Source organism: Oppia nitens, unplaced genomic scaffold (genome assembly GCF_028296485.1).
Source record: "Oppia nitens isolate AA-2021 unplaced genomic scaffold, nextdenovo-longstitch-racon4-pilon3 scaffold59_pilon_pilon_pilon, whole genome shotgun sequence".
Classification (NCBI taxonomy): domain Eukaryota; kingdom Metazoa; phylum Arthropoda; class Arachnida; order Sarcoptiformes; family Oppiidae; genus Oppia; species Oppia nitens.
The window spans coordinates 63,856-87,772 of NW_026533242.1; the positions used below are offsets into that span (position 1 = coordinate 63,856).

The following is a 23,917-nucleotide window of genomic DNA, read 5'->3' on the forward strand; positions in this document are numbered from 1 at the left end:
ATTTAGTTTAATTATAATATATATTTAAAAATAACTATTTTAGTAGATATTAACCAAATAAACTATAAATTAACAAAAATATGCTTAAAATTATGTTACGGTACTACATGTTACTACAGTATTAAAATATAATAATTCAATTTATATGAATTTACAGTACAATTAACTATTACCGTAATAATAATAATAATAATAATAGGTTTTGTCTTTATTGTATTATTATTATCTGATTGTTGTTGTTGTTATTGTCTTTGATGTATCTTTTTGTGTGCATAATAATTGCTATGACAATTGCCCCGATAGTCACAACCGGGCCATTGACATACATATGGCTTGAGATTTTGATGACATATAACGTGTCGTTTGAGACCAGTTTTGCGTGCAAATCGTTGTTGACAGTCTGGCCACTCGCACCCGTACGGCCGTTCACCCGTGTGCTTACGGATATGATCCCTAAGATTGGTATCTGATGTACTACGATAGTCACAACCGGGCCATTGACATATATACTTGGCCTGCTTAGTGCGGTCGGCATATTTCATATGATGTACTGATTCTCGATGAAGTATCCGACTATGGCAAGTGGTAAACATTGTCGTACAACCATTTATACCACATTTAAACTTTTTCTTTAAGTGTTTAGTATGTATATGTTTGGTTAGATTGGATTTACTTAGGTATGATTTGTCGCATTCTAAGCACTGGTAGTTTTTCGTACGGTTGACATTGTGTATCTCTATATGTATATTAAATAAATCTCGTCTATTTGTACGATAATTGCAATCGGGATGCGAACAACTAAATCGTTTGGTGTGTGATTTGTAGTGATTATAGCGAAAGTGTTTCTGAAGAATGTGTTTAGTTCGGTAACTTCGGTCGCAGTCAGTAATTGGACACAAAAATCGTTGGGTTTTATCATCGATCGTACAGTTCTTCAACAATAACAATAGTTTGCTATCGGATTCGCAAATATTGGACAATGATTTCTTGTGTTGATTACTTGTATTACTACTAGTCTCGACGTTAGAATCTGCTTCTGGCTCTTGAATACTAGTGGTGACAGTTGTCTGACACAGAGGTTGTACTGACAATTGATTGGTGTCCTCTTCATTGACATCAATGTTGTTATTATTATTTCCGGATTGTTTGCCATCAGTTGATTCCTTATTTAAATGAATCTCTTTCTTCAGTTTAATAACTCTCAGACTATAATTACTATTGTATTCCTCGACAGTTGTATCCATTGATTGTTGTAATGTCTGCCACTGTTTGATGTCTTCGTCGGCAATCATTGTCTCGTATTTCGTGTGAATTGTTTTCAAATAATTTTTCAATTCATTCAATACATTAACAAGTCTTTCATTTTCGGCCAACAATTCACTAAACAAATCGTTGACTTCAATGTAAGCCATCGATGAATCACTTTTAGTAATTGGTTTCTTCTTCCTCTTAACCATTGTTTTTAAATCAAAACAAATTAATTAACATTTTATTTATCAATGAATTTAAAAAACATATAATAATTGTCAACAAAAATATATGTTATGTTTTGTAAACATAACAATTATTTTCAGGGGTTTTCACTTTATTTACTATTTTGTATTATTTAATCGCTTATTTGCAAAACAGTATTACAAAAAAATATATATAAACTTTATATTAAAACAATAATTAACATAAAAATTGTAATTTTCAATCTTTAGATCCATAAAAATTTTATAAATTATTTTTTTTATTAATATTTATGTATATATTAAAGATACCTATGTTTTTACAGACACTTTATCTTAACTTATTTTAAATTATACACATGTTTTGTGTTTGAAAAAAAATTATTATGTGTACTAATGAATTAAATTGAATAATTAGTGGAAACAATAATCAAAATATTAAATTAGTTGAAACTGAAGTTATATTAAAAATAAATAAATCATTAATTTACTATAAATGAAAAAGAAAATAATAAGTTATTATTATATTATGGTTACGGTATTATTAAGATTTCAATCATTTAAAATTTACAATTTGGTACCAATAATAACGAATATTACCGGTAATTATGAAGTTTTATTTATTTATTACAAAATTTAATACTAATCAGCCGTCGGTATTGTAGTATCAGCTTCTGATTGTTGTTGTTGTTGCTCCTGTTGTTGTTGTCTTTGATGTATCTTTTTGTGTGCATACAGATTGGCACTACAATTGCCCCGATATTGACAGCCGGGCCACTGGCAGACAAATGGTTTTAGATTTTTATGACACGTAACGTGTCGTTTGAGATCAGCTTTCCGGGCAAATCGTTGTTCACAGTCTGTCCACTCGCACTCGTACGGACGTTCACCAGTATGGATACGGGTATGGTCTCTCAGATCGCCAGTGGACGAACACTTGTAGTCGCAACCGGGCCACTGGCACTGGTGTTTATCGGGTATATACTTTTTGGCGTAATTCATATTGTGTACAGATTTTCGATGAGTAGATCGCTGGTCAAAGTTATAGAATCGGTGATCGCAACCATCGATACCGCATCGGATCATCTTTTTGTTTAGATGTCTGAAATTTGTATGAAGTGTTAGTTCGGCTCTAGTAAAGTATGATTTGTCGCATTCCGAGCATTGGTGGTCTCGCCTACGATTGGCATCGTGTGTTACCCGATGTCGTCGGAGCATAACTTTTGTCTTGAATCCCTTACCGCAATCGGGTTCGGGACAAACAAACGGTTTGCGATCCGGTCGATAGTGCATCCGAATGAAGTGCTGTTCATAGTATTTATTTGTACCGAAATTACTGTCACAGCCGGGATAGGGACAAACAAATCGTTGCGTAGTCTCATCGAAACGATTTTGTTTCATCAGTAGTAACAGTTGCCGATCGGCTTCAGAATTATCGGCTGCGGCGCTGCCAAACACTTGATCGCCGCCGCCACTAACGCCACTGTTGCCGCCATCACTTTGTACTAAACAATCGGCTAAACCTTGTTTGCCGTGAACTTCTTTCATATGATTGTAGAGAGCGGTAGCGTTATTGTACGGCAATCGGCAGCCGGAATCGGGACATATAAACTGTTTGGTTTGCTTATCAAAGTATTTGCGTCTGAATTCGGTCATTTCGTCATTGGATTCGATGACATCCATGGACAGTGATGTATCACCACCGCCGCCTCCGCCGGTTTGTTGGTCATCACCACTACAACCATCAGCGACGCCAACACCACCACCACCACCAGTGGTGATCATAAAGTGCATCTTTTCCAGATGTTTCTTCAGTATCATTCTGCTCGACAAATATTTGTCACATTCAGAACACTTGAACGTCTTCTTTCGCAGCTCATGAGTGGCCAAATGTTTTGTCCATTTGTTGATTTCTGTAAACCGTTTCTGACACACGTCGCACACATACTCGCCGTTCTTATGAAACTTGCCGTAGTGTACATGCAATGCAATCTTCAATTTGAATCGTTGGCCACAGCCCTGCTGTCGGCAAACGTACGGATAGTTTTGTGCATTTCGTACGGCTTTACCCATATGTGTCGTCAAGCGGCTAATGGCCACGTCTTTTGATCGGATAATAGTTGTCGTTTTTATCGTATTGTTGCTGTCGTCCAGCGATTGTTGCAATTGTTTCCATTTAGTCATATCTTCGGCAAATATAAACGGTTCGTATTTCTTGATCAACCAATTCATCTGATCTTTCATTTTGTTAAGCGTTTGGTTTTCATACAACAATTGACTGTTGATATACTGATTGTCTTTATTACTCTTTGATAGTAGTGATGGTGATGATGATGATAAAGTCTTTCGCCGAGTTTTAGTCTTATTATTATTATTATTGGTATTATCATTACCGCCGATGATATGACTAAATGCTTTCTTAATGTCTTGACTTAGATTTCTATTGAATTCTCTGGTCTTCACGTTATTGATCTTCAAGTGACTAAATGAACACATAGTAAATCCATCGACAGTTGTGTCCACCGATTTCTGTAATGTTTGCCATTGGCTGATATCTTCGGCCTGAATATGTTCTTCATATTTCTTGTGAACCAAATTCATGTGATCCTTCAGTTCGGTTAACAAATTCAGACATTTGTTTGCAAACAACAATTCATTGACCAGTCGTTTGTTTTCGGCCATCAGTTCATCGATTACATCGTCGACATCGATATTATTGTTGTTGTTAGACATGTTGTTGTTTGGATCAGCTGTTGTTTTGATGGTCACCTCTTCTACTGTATTATCCATTTGTTTGGTTTTGTTTTAAATTCATTAATTAAGTCAATAAATAAAATAATTATCACTTTATATATCAATCAATCAATCAATGAATTGTTAATACAATTAACACAACATTTAATATAAAATATTTTTTTTGAATCATTTGTCACAAAATTATTACAGTATTTATTACAGTATTATAAACATAAACAACACATTTTTTGGGGGACTTTTCATATATTGAAAAAATCAAAACGTTTTGTTTGATTATTAACTTAACAAACTTTAATATAAGTTTATTTATGATTTTATAATAATATTAGTTTAAAAAAACAATATTTTAATCAATAATAATTATTATTACACATTTTGTTTGTTTGTTTGATTTCTATTTTAATATTATATCAAATATGATTAAAATAAAAATAAACTAATTAAATAAATTATATAATTTAATTAGAAAAAATACTATAATACAATTTATAACAATAATAATAATAATACTATCGGTACTAATAATAATAACAAATTATGATGATATACCGGTATGTTTTTTATGTACACATTTTGTATGATTAACAATATTTCCATAACAAGTGGCCCGGTATTCACAACCCGGCCATTGGCATCCATAGGGCTTAACATTCAGATGATAGTTATAGTGTTCCCTAAAGTCGGCTCTATTGCGAAATCGTTTGCCACATTCGGGCCAATCGCAACCGTACGGCCGTTCGCCGGTATGTATGCGAGTGTGTAATGCAAGCAATGGTTTTTTTGTTGTCTTGTACTCACACCCGGGCCACTGACACGGATAGTCGCCTAGTGTTACCTTAATCGGTGCGTATTTGAAATTATGAACAGACATCTTGTGTTTTCTTCGTTGCGAATAATTTTTGAATATTTCGTCGCAACCGTCGATATCGCAGCGCAACTGATTGACCAGTGAATGATTGAATCGTCGGTGATTGGCCAGTGTTCTATCGCACAGATACGACTTTCCACATTCCGGGCACCGATAGGTTGGCCGATTGGTGGCGTGTATAGTCTGATGGAGTTTCAGTTTGCATTGGGTTTTGAACGCCTTTCCGCAGTCTGGCTCCTGACAAACGTACGGCGAGTCCGACGAATGCGATAACAAATGCCTTCTCAAATGCTTTCTCTGGATATACTGTTTGTCGCAGCCGTCGTAATGGCAAACATATCGTCGGACCAATCGTTCCTGTTTTCGCCGATGAGATGCCGAGTGTCGGTTCAAACGCTTGATTGTTGCAAACGACTTATTGCAGTCTAAATGATTGCAAACATGTTTTTTCAGTCTGCAGTGAACATCGTAACAATGATTGTATAGTTGTCGCTGAGTTGGGAAGTGTTTGTTGCAATCGGGTTTCGGACATAAATGTTGGCCACTAATCGGATCTAAATTGCCTTTCTTTGCCAACAATAGCCAATTTGGATCGCCATCAGTGGTGGCGGTCTTCTGATCTACAATTCTTTGACTAACTATTGTCGTTGACTTATCAATTGATTCGCTTTCTTCAGTAGTATTACTTATCAATCTATCGGCGACTGTTTTGTTGACAGTACTTGACGTGTCCTCCGGTTGCCAACAACCGTCGTCGTCGTCGTCACCAATGCTGTCCTCCTCCGCCACCACATCATCGGCGTCACAACAATCGGTATCATCTGATATGTCGGCATCACTTTGTGATAAATCTATTGACACTACTTCTGCTGTTTTAACGGCAATTGTCTTAACAGTCTTGACATTAGAAGCTGTAGTCTTCAAATTGGGAACTGCTGTGTGAACTGTTGTACTAGTTGTTGTTGTCGTACACGGATCAGCTAGTGATGAACTGATCTGATCGTTGGATTTATTTACACCACCGATGATGATATGATTAAACGCTTGTCTAATGTTATCAGTTAATTGTCTTTCTTTGCCAATTGTTTTGACTGCAGTTTTATGTCTTGTATTGTTGTTGTTGTTGTGGTCATCAATGGCTGTAATCATTGATTGCTTGAATGATTGCCACTGTTTATACTCTTTGGCTGTAATATAGTCTTCATATTTCTTGTGAATCAATTCCATGTGATCTTTGATTTCATTTAATAAATCTAAACATTTGTTTGTAAACAACAATTCATTGACGAGTCTGTTGTTTTCAGCGGTCAGTTCATCGATCAGATCCTCGACTTCGATGTTAACAACTATTGGATCAGTTTTAGTGATACTTCTTCTGATTGTTTTACGAACCATTATTTTTCTGTTTTTTTTAATTTACAAAAATATTTATTGAATTTTTATTTAACCATTCAATTCAATGATAACCAATAATTAATGATAACATTTATGATATAATGAAAACAATAATATAAAGTAATAATAATAATATACTTTTTTGAGGGATCTTTAATATATTGCATTAAAATAAAATACTGCATTAAATATTGAAGTAGAATGTAATCATATATTAATTATATAGTAATTATATTAATTATAAATTAATAATTTTTAAAAAAATTTAATATAAATTTTAATCATAGAAATTTAATTACCGGTAATTAATTTTTATTTATTGTTATACAATAATAACTTTTTATTTATTTATTTAAATAACTTATTAGCTTTTAAATTTCAAGATTATAAATAAAATATTTTATCAATTATATAAGAAAATTTATCAATTACCGATAATCACATTAAAAAAAATTGTTAATTTTATTGCAAAAATAAATTAATATAAAAACTTAATTATCAAATTAGATTATTAATAATATAAACGTTAGAAGTTACTAACCTATAAAAGTTAAAATAAAAAATTTATTAATTTAAAAAACACTATTAAAACATTTTATTTAATATCTTATATTTTCAATATATATTTATAACAAAATGATTTTTCAACAAATATTTCTATATAACACCGGCATCTTTGGCCAATGAATAGAAAATTGTTGTCCGATCATTGAGTAGAGCATCGGGTTCGGCAAACTCGGCTACCCGTCCATTGTTTAGTACTAACACACGATTATAGTCCATAATTGTATTGATTCGGTGAGCAATTGTTAAGATAGTAGAGGACTTGAACTCTTGTTTAATGGTTTGCTGTATAAGTGCATCAGTTTCGACATCGACGGCAGCCGTGGCCTCATCGAGGATAAGGACGCGAGTGTTGCGGAGCAGAGCCCGAGCCAGACATATAAGTTGTCGCTGACCGACACTTAGGTTATCACCCGATTCGGCTACCGAATAGTCGAGTCCCGATCCGCTTGAAATAACAAACTCTTTGAGATGTGAGTGTTCTAACACTGTCCACAATTCTTCATCAGAAAATTTGTCGAACGGATCCAAATTGGAGCGAATGGTTCCCGAAAAGAGTATCGGTTCTTGTGGTATGATTGTCAACCGTGATCTCAACTCATGGAGACCGAGTTTACTGATATCTATGCCATCAATAACAATGCGACCCATTGCTGGCTCAATGAGTCGAAACAGTGCCAAAGTTAGTGACGACTTTCCGGCACCGGTTCGGCCAACTATTCCTATCTGGTGTGAAATAAAATGCATATTATATCATATAATTTATATCTATAGACTACTGTATATCGTATATTACTGTAGATATTAATTATTTTATAATCATTAATACCTTTTCGCCGGAGTTTATATTGACATCAATATTATTGAGTACTAAATCCAATCCTTCCCGATATCGAGTACCGTATCCATCGAAATGCATGTTTCCATTCTCTGGCCAGTCTTCGGGTAGTTTTTGGTTTGACTGCCAATCAGCTTCCGGTTCTAGAGAACAGTATTCATCGATTCTTTCGATTGAAACCATATTATTTTCTAACATTGAGAATGTCATAATCAAACCGTTTAGATTTCCTGTTAATGTCAAGGCGTACGACAGGGACAGTCCTATTTGGCCGCCGGTCAGCCGTCCCTTTGATAGTATAGAAAACAGTGCGGCAAAAAGTATTAGACAATTGCTTAATGTTGTCAACCATATCTGTAGCCAACTGTTGGCCACAATATTAGGATAGAAACACATCTGATTGGTATCCACTCGATGATCGGATTCACCGATAAACTGTTGGCCGTAACCATACGCTCTAATACTGGACATACCGTTTAGTGTTTCGCTAAAATGCGAATATATTGGCGATCGGGTTAACGACTCTAATCTATAAAATTATTATATTTAGAAATAATATTATTATTAATATTCAGCAAATTAAATATTTTATTATTTTATTAGTTATTTTTATCTATGATATCAACAACAAAAACAACAAATAAAAATACCGTTTTAGTTGTCTAGAAGTTTTAATGTAAATAATCTATTAAAAAAATTAATTAAAAATTTATATCTATAAATAAAACTAATAATTTATTGTTATTCTAGGCTAACTTACTTGTATTATATAATAAATAACGGGTAGCACTGCTACAGGTATTAAAAACAACGGTGTTTGTATAGATACTGTAATAATTGTGCCAATAATTTGCAATGCATTATCATATAAGCCGCTAAATAAAATTGATAATATTTTTTATTAAATATATTATATAAGTTATAAAAAATATTATTTTTTTTAAATAAATAAATTATATCTTGATTTTTCAAAATAAATTATATATATATATTAATATAATGTAAATAATTGAACCTAATATTCATTACTAGTCCTATATCCAAAACATCTATATCGTTGCCAAACCGATTCATCAAACGGCCCATTGGTGTCGTATCAAAATATTTCATAGGCGCGTGCATTACTGTCGACAACAATTTTGTGTGCAAATTTCGTGAAGCCATTTGACAACCGATAACTAATAACAGTTTGCTAATTGACAAAAATATTGTTGTAAACAATATAATGATGCCATATATACCAACATAATAATAGTTATTATTATTATTATTATCATTATTGTCGCCAATAAGATTATTGCTCCAAAGGGACAGCCAAAAACTTGAGCCATACATGAGTATGTTTGTGATAATACCGGTGATTAGGATACCCAACGTATAGTGTCCAACATATTTGGCGTATTTAATATAGATCTGGATGATTAAAATCAGAGATTTATAATATAAAATAATATATAATTATATAAATAAAAATTTACACCAAAAAATTAAATAATTATATATATATAAATAAATAATTATATACATTAAATTTAACTTGACCAATTTGGGCAATTTCTTCATCAATTAATTTGCAATTATTGTCGACAATAGACGTATTATTGATTTCCCGTTCATACCGTTGCAAAATAATTTCCGACTCACTATTATTGTTATTATTATTATCGGGTTCACCAATAATTTTACAATTTATATTATCTACACTATTACTACTGCTATTTGAATTTAAATTGCTATCAACACTATCACAATTAGTAGCATAATATTGTTGTATTAAATCGGAAAAATATCTATTATTTGCCAACAATTCATTGTAAGTGCCAATTGCAGTGATTGATCCGTCTTTGATAACAACTATGCGGTCGACATTGGGTAACATAAATAGTTGATTTGTTACCAAAATACGAGTTTTGTGCCGCAAAATACCAGTTCGCGAATCGAGTACTTGATCTACAATGTGTTTACCCACATGACTGTCCACTGCTGATAACGGGTCGTCTAATAAGTATAGATCGGCACCGGAATATACGGCTCGGGCCAAACTTACTCTTTGTTTTTGACCGCCACTCAAATTGATACCTTTTTCGCCGATCTCTGTTTCATCGGCACCGGGCAATTGTTGTAAATCCTGTTTGAGCGCACAGTTATCTATAACTCTATTATAAAGTTTAGTATTCAACTGTTTTCCAAACAGAATATTCTGTTTGAGTGTCGTATTCTGAATCCATGACTGTTGGGGAACGTATGCTATGCTTATATCTGGCCTAATATTTACGGTACCATCAATTAGATCCATATCACCAAATAGGGCCGATATCAATGAACTCTTACCGGAACCGACATTGCCGACAATGGCCACAAACATGCCGTCCTCGACTGTCATGTTAATATTTTTTAATATGGTTTGTCTAGTAGTAGTAGCACAGGTAGTAGTATTAGTACTCTTATTCCATGAAAACATTGCATTTTCTATATTAATAACTGTTTGTTTATTTGCCATTGTATTAGTTGTTATATAATTTTTATGTTCATCGCAATTCAGGAATCGTTCAATACGTTTAAATGAAACAATTAACTTTATAATTAAATATAATGAATTATTTTATATCAGTATATAAAGTATATTATATTGGTTATGCAATATTAAATACATACAAATGAAAAAGTTAGATAAGCAATGGGCAATGAAAACATGCTCTCACGTAAAAAATTAAACAACGATAACGAAACAAATATTTTTTGGGCACTCAATTGTTTGCCGGTATCACTATTGATGACTTCATAGACACTGTAAGTAATAAACTGGACAACCAATGGACAGCTGAACGACAGGGCTATGAATATGACTATTAGATAACCCATTGTTTGTAATTTTCGTAACTCTTTTCGGCGGATTTTGGTTATGCAGCCCATGAACGCCTTCTCCCAGGCGTACAGCTATTATATATATATATATATATATATATATACCATAAAGATTAGTAGAAAAAATATAGTTATTGAGAAAAAACATTAAAAAAATTTTTAGTTTAATTTTTTTAGTAATCTGCTTTAGATAAATTGGTATTAATTAATATATATATATATATTTTTTTTATAATACAATATTACTGTGTCTTTGTGTTTAAGCGGGTGGGTGGGTGATTGGGTGTGTAAATAAAATAATAATAATACTTTTAACACTTTGATTCCGTTGAATATTTGGTTCATTAAATTAATTCTTTTGTCTTTAATTTTCATTTGTTGGCTTTGATTTAGTTTACAAAAATACAGTGCAATTGTATTGATGACTAGTGTGACCACTATAACGGCCAAACCGATAAACGCTGTGACACCCAATTGCACGTATAATAAATACAATGTTATGGCAATCTGTATGGGAGCGGACAACAGTGCTATCAGGTAATGGAGATTATCTGCGAAACAAATGTCAAATTAATTTTATTTTTTTTAAATAATGTTTTCAGTAACTCATACATAAAAAAAAATAATAAATACTAACCACTAATTCGTTGGCAATCAATGGCCATTAGATTAATAATTTCTCCGTTAGGTGTTTGCCGTTTGGCACCGTTGCTCAGTACCAATGATTTGCGATATATGGCCGATATTAGACACGATCGCATACGTAAACCTTTTTTAATTAATTATATTTTGTTAATCATTTTATCAATTTATTATTATAATAATATTATGTTTAAAAAAAACAATAAACATACCAATACTGCCAATATGTTCATTATAATTAGCCAATACAATGGCCACTAAAACATTTACAGTCACTAATAGTATAGTGTATACATAGCCGTGCCATTGAGGCTCGTTAGGGTCTTCAATATAATTAATTATTAAGCTAAAAGTTATTATTTTTAAAATAAAATTTTTAAGTACATAAATTCAATAATAATAATAATAATTATTATTAATAAATTAGTATCATAGTTAAATAATTTATATTGCATGTATATTTAGAATATTTATATTACTCCTATAACCTTGTTTAAAAATATAATTTATTACAATATTATAAATGACAGTAAATTAACATATAGATTATCTTATACATATATTATATATCAAAAATCCTATTTCAACAAAACTAAAATTAATTTTACTGTAAATTAATATTAATTTAAATATATATATATATATATATCATATAATCAAAAAATATATATATATATAATTCATAAATACTTTAAAATCATTGGCGATGACATTTGCAAACAATTGGATAATAGACACATAATAATTGAGCCAATAATTTTTGGAAAATATAATTTAAAAAGTGTCTTGATCACATTTTTATTTAAATTATTATTATTAGACTTAGTTATAGTGATTTTATAATTTTTCTGAAACCAAAAATTTCTAAAATATTTGTTACTAATGTTTAGACTTTTATCATTAGTAGTTGTAAACTGAACGTCACTATTATTATTATTATTTATGGTTTCGTCTAAATTAAACAAACGTTTGTTGAATAGTTTAAAATTAGTAAAAGTAGTATCAATTTGTCTCAGAGCCCACAGATCATCAAAAATGAGTGTATTTTTCCAGCCCTTCAACAATAGACTGTTCAACCATTGATAAGTGACTTTCAAAGGAAACGATGTCTTATCTTTGGGACACAAGTCGTGTTTGGTGTCGACACAAACAACACCAACATTGTCTTTACCGACACTTTTATCGGGTAGCCGATCGGCAAATAAACAATAAATAAATAGGATTACAGTTAATATATAATTAACACAATATAAGATGAATTCATAGTTTTTTAGTATATCTTGTGTGGCAAACGTGGCCACCGATAGAGCGCCTAATATAGTGTCCAATAGTAGATACAACCAAATCAAACCACCGCTGCTTACAATACCGTAGAGGCGTTGATAATAAAATACCAAACATAATACAAGTCGAGTGATGGTTGTAACAGCAGTGGACAGTATGTAAGCAATGGTGGGACTGTCATCCCATTGATATTTGCGGCACAAACTTAGTATAAGCTCCGACAAGACAATCCCGGTGCTCACTATTACTATAGCTAATCGACTGGTGTTAAAACAGTTCCATTGAATAGTATTTTTATGTGAATTACAGCATTGCTTTAGTAAATACGGTATGTATATCCACATAAATATACAGGGTATCCATGTAATCACTGTATCGATCATACATGAGCTCAGGTATGGCGATGCTGTAAACCACAGAGTACTGGTATCCTATTATTAATTAATATTTAGTTTTCTTTAAAATAATTATAAATTTTAACATAAATGTTAATAAAAAATTAATATTAAATTTATTAATTTTGTATAATAATTATTAGTTTAAATAATTTTTACCAATAGTTTACTGTTGCATATTTTAGCAAACATTGTAATTAAGTTATTAAAAATATAAATTTGATTATTAGTTAAAACTTTATTAATAATAATAGTAATAATGTATAAATTATTACAATTATTTGTTACAAATTTGATTAATTAATTATTATTAACTCTAAATAAATAAATTTGTAATACAATAATTTTTTTGCTTGCTAATAAGTTACTATACAATATAATATTATATGATTTTGCATTTTGAATTTTATAAATTAAAAAAACAAACTGCAATTATTCAACAGAAAAAATTAATTATTTAAAAATAATTAAACAAAATTAATGATTCATTAGACAAGAAAGATGAAAAAATTAATGTTAAAATTATATTTATTTTTATAATATTCAACCAAATTTATATATTTATAAATTAACATTAATAATATTGTATTTAATATAAATATTTATAATAATCAATTGATGAAATAATAATTTATATTTTTATACAGAAAATAACATTTAAAAAAATTTAAATATAAGTCAATATGATATAGAAAGTAATGAATAATATTCAGAAAAAAATAATTTAATTATTTAACAATATTTATTAATTTTATTTTATTTATGATGATTGTATGTAAATACAACCATTAGATAACCAATTGATTGTATTTTTAGTAACTCTTTTCGGCGGATTTTGTTTATCCAAATCATAAACGCCTCCTCCCAGGCGTACAACTGATTATATGATTTATAGATTAGTATCAATATTATAGTATACATAAAACATAACTTTTATGGACAAAAAAATAATTTGTAAATTTGTTTAATTTATATTTAATAATAACAATAAAAATATTTTTATATAATTAATTTACTTTTAAAACTTTGATTCCGTTAAATATTTGATTAATTAAATTGATTCTCTTATCTTTTAATAACATTTGTTGACTTTGAATGCCTTTAGAAAATAACATAAGAAATAAATTGATGACTAGTGTGACCACTATAACGGCCAAACCGATAAACGCTGTGACACCCAATTGTACGTATAGTAAATACAATGTTAAGGCAATCTGAATGGGAGCGGTTATCAGTGCTACAATGGCATGAAGATTATCTAAAAAAAATAAATAAAACAATAGTGTAATATATATAATAAAAACCGATTAAACAAATAATAAGTTTCAAGTAGTAATCAGTTTCCACAACTAAACATTATATGATATTTTTAAAAAAGAAAATAATAATAAATTGGTAAAAATTTTTCATATTTTAGTTTATTGTATCAAAATGTCTATTAAATATACCAAACTCTAGATACTAACCATTAATTCGTTGGCAATCAATGGCCATCAGATTAATAATTTCTCCGTTAGGTGTTTGCCGTTTGGCACCGTTGCTCAGTACCAATGATTTGCGATATATGGCCGATATTAGACACGATCGCATACGTAAAGCTTAAACAAACAATTTATATCAATTTATAGGTATAATTAATAAAAAATAATAATAATTATATGTAATAATTTTTCGTTATGAGAAATCATACAAAAGTTTACACATACTTTAAAATCATTGGTGATGCCATTTGCAAACAACTGGATAATATATTTAATATAACTGAACCAATTATTTTGGGAAAATAAATTTTAAAAATCACCATAACCAAATTTCTATTATCATTGATTTTCGTAATATTGATTTTATTTTTACTGAACCAAAAATTTTCAAAATATTTGTTACCTAAGTTTGGATTTTTATCGTAAATACTTTTAAACCTAATATCATTACTATTACTATCCAATACTGTAGTATCTAATTGAAGCCAATGTTTGCTAAATAGTTTAAAGTTTACAAAAGTGGTGTCAATAGGTCTCAGAGCCCACAGATCATCAAATATAAGTGTCTTTTTCCAGCCCTTCAACAATAGACTGTTCAGCCATTGATAGGTGACTTTCAAAGGAAACGATGTCCTATCTTTGGGACACAAGTCGTGTTTGGTGTCGACACCAACAACACCAACATTGTCTTTACAGACACTTTTATCGGGTAACCGATCGGCAAATAAACAATAAATAAATAGGATTACAGTTAACAAATAATTAACACAATATAAGATGAATTCATAGTTTTTTAGTATATCTTGTGTGGCAAACGTGGCCACCGATAGAGCGCCTAAAATAGTGTCCAATAGTAGGTACAGCCAAATCAAACCACCGCTGCTTACAATACCGTAGAGACGTTGATAATAAAATATCAGACATATTATAAGTCGGCTGACGGTTGTAACAGCAGTGGACAGTATGTAAGCAATGGTGGGACTGTCATCCCATTGATATTTCCGGCACAAACTTAATATGAGCTCCGATAGGGCAATACATGTGCTCACTAGGACTATAGCTAACCGACTGGTATTATAACAGTTCCATTGAATAATATTTCTACAAGAATTACAGCATTGCCAACATAGGTATGGTATGTATAGCAATATAAATATACAGGGTATCCATGTAATCAATGTGTCGATCATACATGAGCTTAGATATGGCGATGCTGTAAACCACAGAGTACTGGTATTCTATGAATGAAAAAAATATTAAATTAATTTTTTTAATCAAATAAATTAATTGATAATTAATGATAAAATTAATTTAAAATTTATATTATTAGTAATTTTTTAATAATTTATATATATATATATACAGTATATTAATATATATTAAAAGTAATTTTTACAAATAGCTCACTGTTGCAAATTTTATCAAACATTTCTAATTAAATTTCTAACTAAATAATAATATAGTTTTTTTAATATAAAATTAGTAAAAATAAATAAATGCATATTTATAATTTTTGCATGGTAATAATTATCTAGTATAATAAATATACAATATTTATAAATTATCTACATGATTCAGCAATACAACAATTACTGTAAACTTTGTATAAAATTAATACAGTATAAACTTTATGTAAATTCATGTAAACTTAATGTAAATGAAAATATAAATTAATAAAATTTATTATAATATCTGATGATTTATACTTAAAATAAATATATAATTTATTTTTATTTGATTTTATATTTTTATAATTTTCTAACAAAATTATTAACAATTAATAAATTATTTACCGGTAAATATAAACAATTTATTTCAATTATTAAAACCTATATAACTATATATATATATACAGTATATACGGTATTATAATAATAACAACTATAAATAAATTTAAACATAAAAAACATTGTTTAAGTTAATTTTGAATCATTATACTGTCGACAGTAGGTCTTTCCCAATTCAAACGTACTGATCATTATAGCACAGGCAGGCGCCACACGCATCAGTCGAGGAGTAATGCCGGTAAAGACGCCGCGCGCACCCGTTTCCCGATATATGTGCGCCAATAAAGCACTAGTTCTATAGACACCACTGGCACCACCACCACTTGTAGAGCCCATTTCAATCTGCCGATGAGTTTTGACGACATCAAACGGATGAGTAACTATGGCGGCTACTGTTCCGGCACTGGCACCGCATATAAAGCTAACCGGAACAGTAGGTTCTACCGGTGAACCAAAAGCGTGTTGTTTCATCGTTTCATAGACTGCCCAATAGATTGATGAAAACGGAGCGTCACGTAGTATAGTGGCAGTGATACCGGTCCATAGGGAACGATAGCCCTGTACTCTAATCATATGTCTGAGTGCTAGGGCCAGCTCACCGTAGGTGAACAGTTGACTTTGCATTTTGGTTTTGATCATTTCAAGTGGACTGATAATAACAGCGGCCAGTGTTCGGGCCACACTACCGGCCACTATCGGCACCCATAACGGTTGATAACGATTGATATAACCGAACTGTTTGTTGAGATGCACTCGAAACAGATCATAGCTGGTAAAGTAGACACCCATTCCCGGTATAACCATAGCTCTAGTAGTAATTGATTGTAAAAAAAAATCAACAAAAAAAAGTAGACATAAGTCAACACAACTTCGGATGGAAATGTATGCTCACATACAGTGTCGGCGGGAGTCCACTCCATAATGAGGTCAGACCTTCCGTACGACTCATTTTGATAAACATTTTCTTTTGAAATAAAAAATTAAAAAAAAATCCAAAAATCAGACCAATTTTTTTTGGATGTCATATACAGTGACTATCAATACAAACAAAAGTTTGACCAAATTGTCTGCCATTTCCTACGCCACCGGCGCTACCGATTGGCCGAGTATTGGTTGTTGACTGTCTGACTGAAGATTGGTTGTTGTTGTTGTTCATCAATGACTCCTTTTGTTGGGCCTGTATTCGTGTCTTCACCACATCCAGAGGTGTGACTAATAAAAAAAAATATAAAATAATAAAATCTGAGATTAGTTTAAAAAAAAATAAATTTCGGTATTTACTGACCGCACAGTGCCGTTACCGTTGCGCCGATACACGAACTCATCAGCCGCTGGACAGGTGTAAGACTTGATTCGGATTTCATTGCAACCGCTGCTGATGACGACGACCCGTCGGCGGTACTAATAATTATCGGTAATTTTGTGGCCATATTTTTCAGGACATTTAAAATCTTTTTTAACAACTGTTTATGTGATCACCACCACCAGCAACAACAACAATGATCTGCTCTTTAATTAAAATACAAAAATCAGTATCACTTTAATTGATTATCATATAACTGATCTCCAGAAACAAGTTTTTAGACCAAATGATAATCACATTATTATTATTATTATTATTGATATAATAAATGACAAAACATTTTGATTGCATCAGTGTATTGAACAGTTTAAATATCATTCACATACAACGTTACACTAAGATAGTGTGTGTGTGTGTGTGTATGTGTGTATGAAACTAAAGCTAGAATTACAATAGTAAGTCAATCATATTATTTAAGTGTAAGGGGCTATAAATATGTGTAATCAATGTCCCCCACCGTCATTATTGTCATTCAAAATACATTACTGTTCACATAAAACGTATCTTTAAATACTGTATATACTGTACCGGTATATGCAATGTGTTTACAAATGTGTTATTAAATTATTATTAAATTTATAATATTTTTGTTGACATTTGTTGTGATTATTATCATTGAAACAAACAAACAAATTGACCGAAACTTAATTATAATCTATAAAAAAATGTTTTATTGTCTAAACTGTTTGCGGAACCGATTGCGAAGTTTTGTTGGCATCAATACATCTCTAAGACAATTGTCTGTGTCTTCTTCTTCTTTATCGTCTTCGTCGTCGACGACTTCCGTAAACGAGTTGGTGGTCAACAACGACAACTTTACTATTGACCAATTGCTAGACATACCGGAGCGCGACTTTGTAGCCGTCGATATCGACACATTTAGCGATGTGATCGTTGATTACAGCAGTGGTGGCGTCGGCGGCGGCAGCGGTTGTAGCAGCGATTTTATCAAACGACGCGTACAACTCATTATCAGCGAATACGAGTACAAGAAGCTGACCGACGGCCGAGTGCCCAGAGAGTTGACTGACCAACATATGCGCGAACTATTGGATTTGGACAACAGTGCCGAACGGTGTCGTCAGTTGCAGTTCTGGGGCTGTATTGAGATCAAGCGACTCAAGACTAGACATATACGGGCTATGAAAGCCCAGTCGTCGTTGTCGTGTCCAACGGTTTATGAGAAAAAGCCGATCGGCATTTTCGGCGATAGCAGCGGCAGCGGCGAAGAACAGTTAGTTTACGGCCCATACCGTAACGGTCTGTTCCAGTTCTTTAATCGTTCGGCTGTCAAACGATTGCGCGCTCATTGCATGAGACGGGCGGCACTGTTTGGGCCGCGAGTGGTCATCGATTTGGACTTTGATCGCTATATGAAGGCCCGTGAGTCCAGACTACTGCTAAAACAGTTAAACTTTCTCTACAACTATAATCTAATGGAAACGAAAGAGCCGTTTGATTTGCATTTTGTGAATTGCAATTCAGATGAACTATCGATTCGTGAGATGCATCGGTACTTACCGAATGCCAGTTCCCGGAATTTTTGGGCTACATTTCACTATAACAAGTCCTATACGGATATATTTCCGAAAGAACGTCTGGTCTATTTGAGTCCGCATTCGGATTCAGTGCTTCGGGAGGTCAGCGACGACGATATCTACATAATTGGCGGTATTATAGACAAGTCGTACATCGAACCGATATCGCAGATCAAGGCCCGCGAAGATGGTATACGTTCGGCCAAATTGCCGCTAACCGAGACAGTCAAGTGGCAAAAGGGGACATTAAATTTGTGTATCAATCAGGTGTTGGCCATACTTCACGATTGGAAAATTACTGGTAATTGGGAGCTAGCGATTAAACGCAATGTGCCGTCGAGGAAATGGATGTCGACGACGACGATAGACGATAATGATATTATCGACAACAAAAAGTTAATGCAATTGAAAACTAGTTTATATGTTTGACACAATATGACTGATGAATTTAAATCAATATTATTTATATGTAAAATATATTTTTTTTTAATACCATAAGTAATAATTACCGTAAAAAAATAAATACAACAATTTTTTATGAACATTCATATGTTTTTTTTCTTCAAATTATCTTTTATAGTGCACCGGTAGTCATAAACCGGGCGACTAATGACACAAATGTGGTTTGAGGTTAAGGTGGACTACCATATGATTATTTAGTGCACTCTCTCGATAACAAACAAACAAAATAAATAAAACTTTTTGGTTAATAAAATGATTTTAAATGTTTTCTTAACCAATTTCTTTTTTGTTTATAATTTTTTTTTTGTGTATTTGTTTTGTTTGAATTTATTACATTTGTATCTATGAATATTAAAGTTGTATACCGGTACTTATAGTTAAATTATTTGATATCATTTGAAACGTTTAATATTTGTGTATGTGTGTGTATGTGTGTGTGTGTTAAATGTTATAAATAAAAATGATAATTATGTAAAGATATGAGTATTAAAAATATTTAATATACTGATAGTATTTTTTGAAAAATAAAATATCGGTACTTATATATTTCATTTAACAAAAAACATGATATTTAAAATATTAAATAATTAATATTTTTTTGTTAATACAATTCGTTAAAATTATTAAATATATCTTAAGTATCTAATTTTAATATTCATAAATATTAACAAAATTAATATCAAATACTAATAAAAAATAATAAATAAATTATATTAAAATACAAAAAAGTAATTGAAATAATTTTTTCTTAGATTAAGCAAAAATAATTACTAAAGTCATTTTAATAAATATAAAGTTTATTAATTTGTTTTAATAGATGATAGCTATATAAAAAACACAAACAAAATATTCACAAAAAATAGATAAAATAAATAATAATTATTATATTCATTGATTTGTTCAATTGATTTTTCTTAGAAATGTATTGCAAATAATATAACACTTAAACGATATAAATAAATATATGCAAAAATATGGTTATGAGTTAGTCATACAATCATTTAATTATCAAATTTATCAGAAAAACAGTTTAGACGTTTAGGGGAATTACGCGTGAAAATCAAATGCAATTTTAAATAAATAAATAAATTTTACATTAATATTAATTTTTAAAAATCGTTATTTTCATTTAAATTCAATAACGATAAACAAAATTCGTTAAATAAAACAAACAAAAATACATCAACTGTTTGATCCACAAGAAGTGATACAAACAAACTACTAATCAATCAATAAAAATGGCAAACATTCCAAAACTATTATATCGAAAGCCAGGAATACTTCGATCGGTTTACGGAAGGGAAGTGATTGGACTCAGAGATCAAGAGTTTCAGTCAACTGTTCAACAAAAAGATCTGAAAACAAATGAACCGATTATTGTGGCGGAAGTGTTTGGAACATCAGGAATACAAACAAGACAACAGCCAATCAATTATTTCGATCAATTGATACAAATTACAGGACAAATACAAGTCAATGATGAGGTCATTCACGGGTCTGTCATATGTTGGAACGAAAAAGACAATAAACAACTTATAATCATTGATTCCTCGACACTCATACCACAAGTAGAACATATATATCATATGCGAGATTCAGTATTTCCAGTACTGATRACASCAAACCATCGCCCGCTAACAAGATTTCCCGATGGCTACACTACAGGCATATATCTCGCACTCATGAAATCAAAACGAATTAAGACTGACACTCGGAATGTCCTTATTTTTGAAAGCCGTACTAAGATTAAAAAAGCCAACTGTTCGACACTTGAGGCAAATTTGATTTGTTTTATTCAATCGACAGTTAAAAAACGGTCGAATGTTCTGGTAATCAATTATCTGTTGGATGGCTACGACCAGTCAGTTATCGGTATACACGCGGCACTCAATCAGCCAATTGATCAAATGATTACCACCGAATTTGATCGAATACCCGATTATAATCACCGATTGACTAATCGCTATATGTTTCTCGTCGGCAACGATGGCTATCTATGTATTAATGAAGTCTTGGATTCAATGAAATATAACAATTCTTTGCTTAAAGAGAACACTTATTTCTGTTGCGACGGTAGCCTAGAATTGACAAATATATTAGCCGTTAAATTTATATTTACTAGATTTATAAGAAACACACCCTATCGGAAAACTATTCATATTATACCCGAAGGCGTACAATATATAAATATCTTACGAAAGGATTGTCAACCACTAAACACCGGCCAATTAAAGTCATACATATACGGCTGGTATACTGTATCAGATTATGCCCCAAAAGTACTTGAATTGGATTCAATACAATTGTACACTGATTTGTTAGGTCAACCAAATCCAGTTCATTCATATCAACCGGTGATGGTATTGGCCGATATCAACGATGCTTTGATCTATGAACATAAGTTCAACAACCAAGTGGTCGGCCATTTGCTGTTCTCTCTATCGACCAATCATTGCGACACCAGTTTATTTTTTGACATTTTCATGGTTTTCATTTGTTTAGACGAAACAAATTGGTCGACAGCCACTACATTGTATCAATTGGTCGGTGAATGTTCGGTAAATTATCAGAAATCGTGGATCAAAAACCAATTGAATGCACCGATGATCTGCTTTTTTGATAAAAATACTAATCAAAAGCCAGCGGTAAATCTAATTGATTTGACTGCCAATCAATTGAATCGATGGAAACCGAGATTAGATAAACCATTTCCAGTATTTGCCTTAACTACGAATTGGCGGACAATATTTTTGCCGTTTATCAATACAACACCAATCAATGGTTGGCTCAATGTTGGCGTCAATTTGGTTGAACGTCAACGAAGTATTGAAGTATTTGGTTTACAATTACCCAATGACTACGGCGTAACTCAAAAGAAACAACGGGTCTAATGATGATTACAAATATGTAGAGAGTATTTAGTTTGTCATATATTTTCATTGTATAAACATTTTGATTTTAAAAACTAATATTTGTCTGTTTCTTAATATACTTAAAGCTTGGTTTTAATACAACACTATTGAACGGTTGGCATAAAGTTAGCTTTTTACACTTCAGTTGTCTTTATTGGAGACACAAATCAAAAAAGTCAGACAAAAAAATTTTATTCAGAAATTTTTAAAAAATAAATCTTCAGTTCAATAATTGTTGCACTCTTTCGTCATTATTATTATTGTTTACATTTGATTTCGGCGTCGATTTACTTAACAATTGTCTCACTTTTTCATTTGAATCCACTTTTTTGATTTCAGTCGCGACAATACTTTTCTGCTTTGTTTTTGTCTGTTTTTTTTGATTTCAGTGGTGACAACACTTTTCAGCTTTAGTTTTGTCTGTTTTTTCATTACGGGATTCACTTCTTTCTTATTTTCAATTTTATTATTCTTCTTCTTCTTTGGATTTGTCTTCTTAAAGTTGATGACATTCATCTGAATTTGTTGTCCGCCATTATTCTTCGGTTTATCGACAGGTGTTTTGTTTTCATTTTTAAACACGTCTTCCATTCGCTTTTGAATGACTGAAAAATTTTCTGGTTTTTGATCGTCGGTTTGAATGTCGACTTTCTTCTMGATGTCAACCATTTGTATTACTTTTTTATCAAAATATATGGCAAAACCAAATCATCATTAGACCCGTTGTCTCTTTTGAGTTACGCCGTAATCATTGGGAAATTGTAAACCAAGCGTTTGAATAAATCGTTGACGTTTAGCCAAATTGACGCCAACATTACGCCAACCATTGACTGGTGTTGTATTGATAAACGGCAAAAAATTGTCCGCCAATTGTTAGTTAAGGCAAAAGCTGGAAATGGTTTATCTAATATCGGTTTCCATCGATTCAATTGATTGACTGTTAAATCAATTAGATTTACAGTTGGCTTTTTGTTAGAGTTTTTATCTGAATAGAAGATCTTCGGTGCTCTCAATTGGTTTTTGATCTCCGATTGCTTATACTGTACCGAACATTGACCGACCAATTGATACAATGTAGTGGCTGTCGACCAATTAGTTTCGTCTAAACAAATGAAAACCATGAATACTGAATCTCGCATTTCGGTAATTATTTTTGTAATTTGATCTAGTTTATTATTTATAACTTTTTAGTATTTGTTATTAATTTTATATTATTTATGAATATTAAAATTAGATAATTAATATATTATATTTAATAATTTTAACGAATTGTATTATTAAAAAATATTATATATTTAAAATTGTAAATATCATG

The 23,917-nt window shown here is 31.3% G+C and overlaps 6 protein-coding genes across 6 annotated transcripts; 1 reads left to right on the forward strand and 5 right to left on the reverse strand.

The window, feature by feature from the left end:
- Positions 1 to 242: 242 nt before the first annotated feature.
- On the reverse strand, positions 243 to 1,457 carry LOC128960838 (zinc finger protein 143-like). Its single transcript, XM_054306974.1, has one exon. The coding sequence runs from the start codon at positions 1,455 to 1,457 to the stop codon at positions 243 to 245; it is 1,215 nt and encodes a 404-aa protein (XP_054162949.1).
- A 535-nt stretch (positions 1,458 to 1,992) lies between these two features.
- On the reverse strand, positions 1,993 to 4,241 carry LOC128960826 (zinc finger protein 675-like). Its single transcript, XM_054306963.1, has one exon. The coding sequence runs from the start codon at positions 4,239 to 4,241 to the stop codon at positions 2,094 to 2,096; it is 2,148 nt and encodes a 715-aa protein (XP_054162938.1). The 3' UTR covers positions 1,993 to 2,093.
- A 502-nt stretch (positions 4,242 to 4,743) lies between these two features.
- Positions 4,744 to 6,471, reverse strand: LOC128960840 (endothelial zinc finger protein induced by tumor necrosis factor alpha-like). Its single transcript, XM_054306975.1, has one exon. It carries the CDS (start codon positions 6,469 to 6,471, stop codon positions 4,744 to 4,746), a length of 1,728 nt encoding a protein of 575 aa, XP_054162950.1.
- A 657-nt stretch (positions 6,472 to 7,128) lies between these two features.
- Positions 7,129 to 15,730, reverse strand: LOC128960841 (multidrug resistance-associated protein 1-like). The gene is made up of 13 exons (XM_054306976.1): positions 15,357 to 15,730; positions 14,944 to 15,239; positions 14,526 to 14,657; positions 14,219 to 14,317; positions 11,593 to 11,703; positions 11,376 to 11,507; positions 11,048 to 11,289; positions 10,576 to 10,810; positions 9,576 to 10,270; positions 8,903 to 9,286; positions 8,524 to 8,558; positions 7,865 to 8,402; positions 7,129 to 7,761 (listed from the first exon to the last, which is right to left on the reverse strand). The coding sequence occupies exons 1-13, from the start codon at positions 15,728 to 15,730 to the stop codon at positions 7,129 to 7,131; spliced, it is 3,906 nt and encodes a 1,301-aa protein (XP_054162951.1).
- A 723-nt stretch (positions 15,731 to 16,453) lies between these two features.
- Positions 16,454 to 17,908, reverse strand: LOC128960842 (probable mitochondrial glutathione transporter SLC25A40). The gene is made up of 4 exons (XM_054306977.1): positions 17,613 to 17,908; positions 17,376 to 17,539; positions 17,224 to 17,291; positions 16,454 to 17,135 (listed from the first exon to the last, which is right to left on the reverse strand). The coding sequence occupies exons 1-4, from the start codon at positions 17,755 to 17,757 to the stop codon at positions 16,454 to 16,456; spliced, it is 1,059 nt and encodes a 352-aa protein (XP_054162952.1). The 5' UTR covers positions 17,758 to 17,908.
- Positions 17,909 to 18,355: 447 nt separating this feature from the next.
- Positions 18,356 to 19,666, forward strand: LOC128960843 (mitochondrial ribonuclease P protein 1 homolog). Its single transcript, XM_054306979.1, has one exon. It carries the CDS (start codon positions 18,356 to 18,358, stop codon positions 19,655 to 19,657), a length of 1,302 nt encoding a protein of 433 aa, XP_054162954.1. The 3' UTR covers positions 19,658 to 19,666.
- Positions 19,667 to 23,917: the final 4,251 nt, after the last annotated feature.

What these genes read in the sequence shown, in the direction of transcription:
- LOC128960838 (XM_054306974.1), bottom strand. Translation starts at nt 1,457, where the DNA reads ATGGTTAAGAGGAAGAAGAAACCAATTACTAAAAGTGATTCATCGATG.
- LOC128960826 (XM_054306963.1), bottom strand. Translation starts at nt 4,241, where the DNA reads ATGGATAATACAGTAGAAGAGGTGACCATCAAAACAACAGCTGATCCA.
- LOC128960840 (XM_054306975.1), bottom strand. Translation starts at nt 6,471, where the DNA reads ATGGTTCGTAAAACAATCAGAAGAAGTATCACTAAAACTGATCCAATA.
- LOC128960841 (XM_054306976.1), bottom strand. Translation starts at nt 15,730, where the DNA reads ATGATCGACACATTGATTACATGGATACCCTGTATATTTATATTGCTA. An exon ending in CGATAAAAATCCAAACTTAG is followed by an intron (nt 14,658 to 14,943) that starts GTAACAAATATT and finishes TGTTTGTTTAAG; the next exon opens with CTTTACGTATGCGATCGTGT. An exon ending in ATCGTTGTTTAATTTTTTAC is followed by an intron (nt 10,271 to 10,575) that starts GTGAGAGCATGT and finishes GACAAACCATAT; the next exon opens with TAAAAAATATTAACATGACA.
- LOC128960842 (XM_054306977.1), bottom strand. Translation starts at nt 17,757, where the DNA reads ATGGCCACAAAATTACCGATAATTATTAGTACCGCCGACGGGTCGTCG. An exon ending in AACGGTAACGGCACTGTGCG is followed by an intron (nt 17,540 to 17,612) that starts GTCAGTAAATAC and finishes TTTTTTTATTAG; the next exon opens with TCACACCTCTGGATGTGGTG. An exon ending in GACAATTTGGTCAAACTTTT is followed by an intron (nt 17,292 to 17,375) that starts GTTTGTATTGAT and finishes TTATTTCAAAAG; the next exon opens with AAAATGTTTATCAAAATGAG.
- LOC128960843 (XM_054306979.1), top strand. Translation starts at nt 18,356, where the DNA reads ATGTTTTATTGTCTAAACTGTTTGCGGAACCGATTGCGAAGTTTTGTT.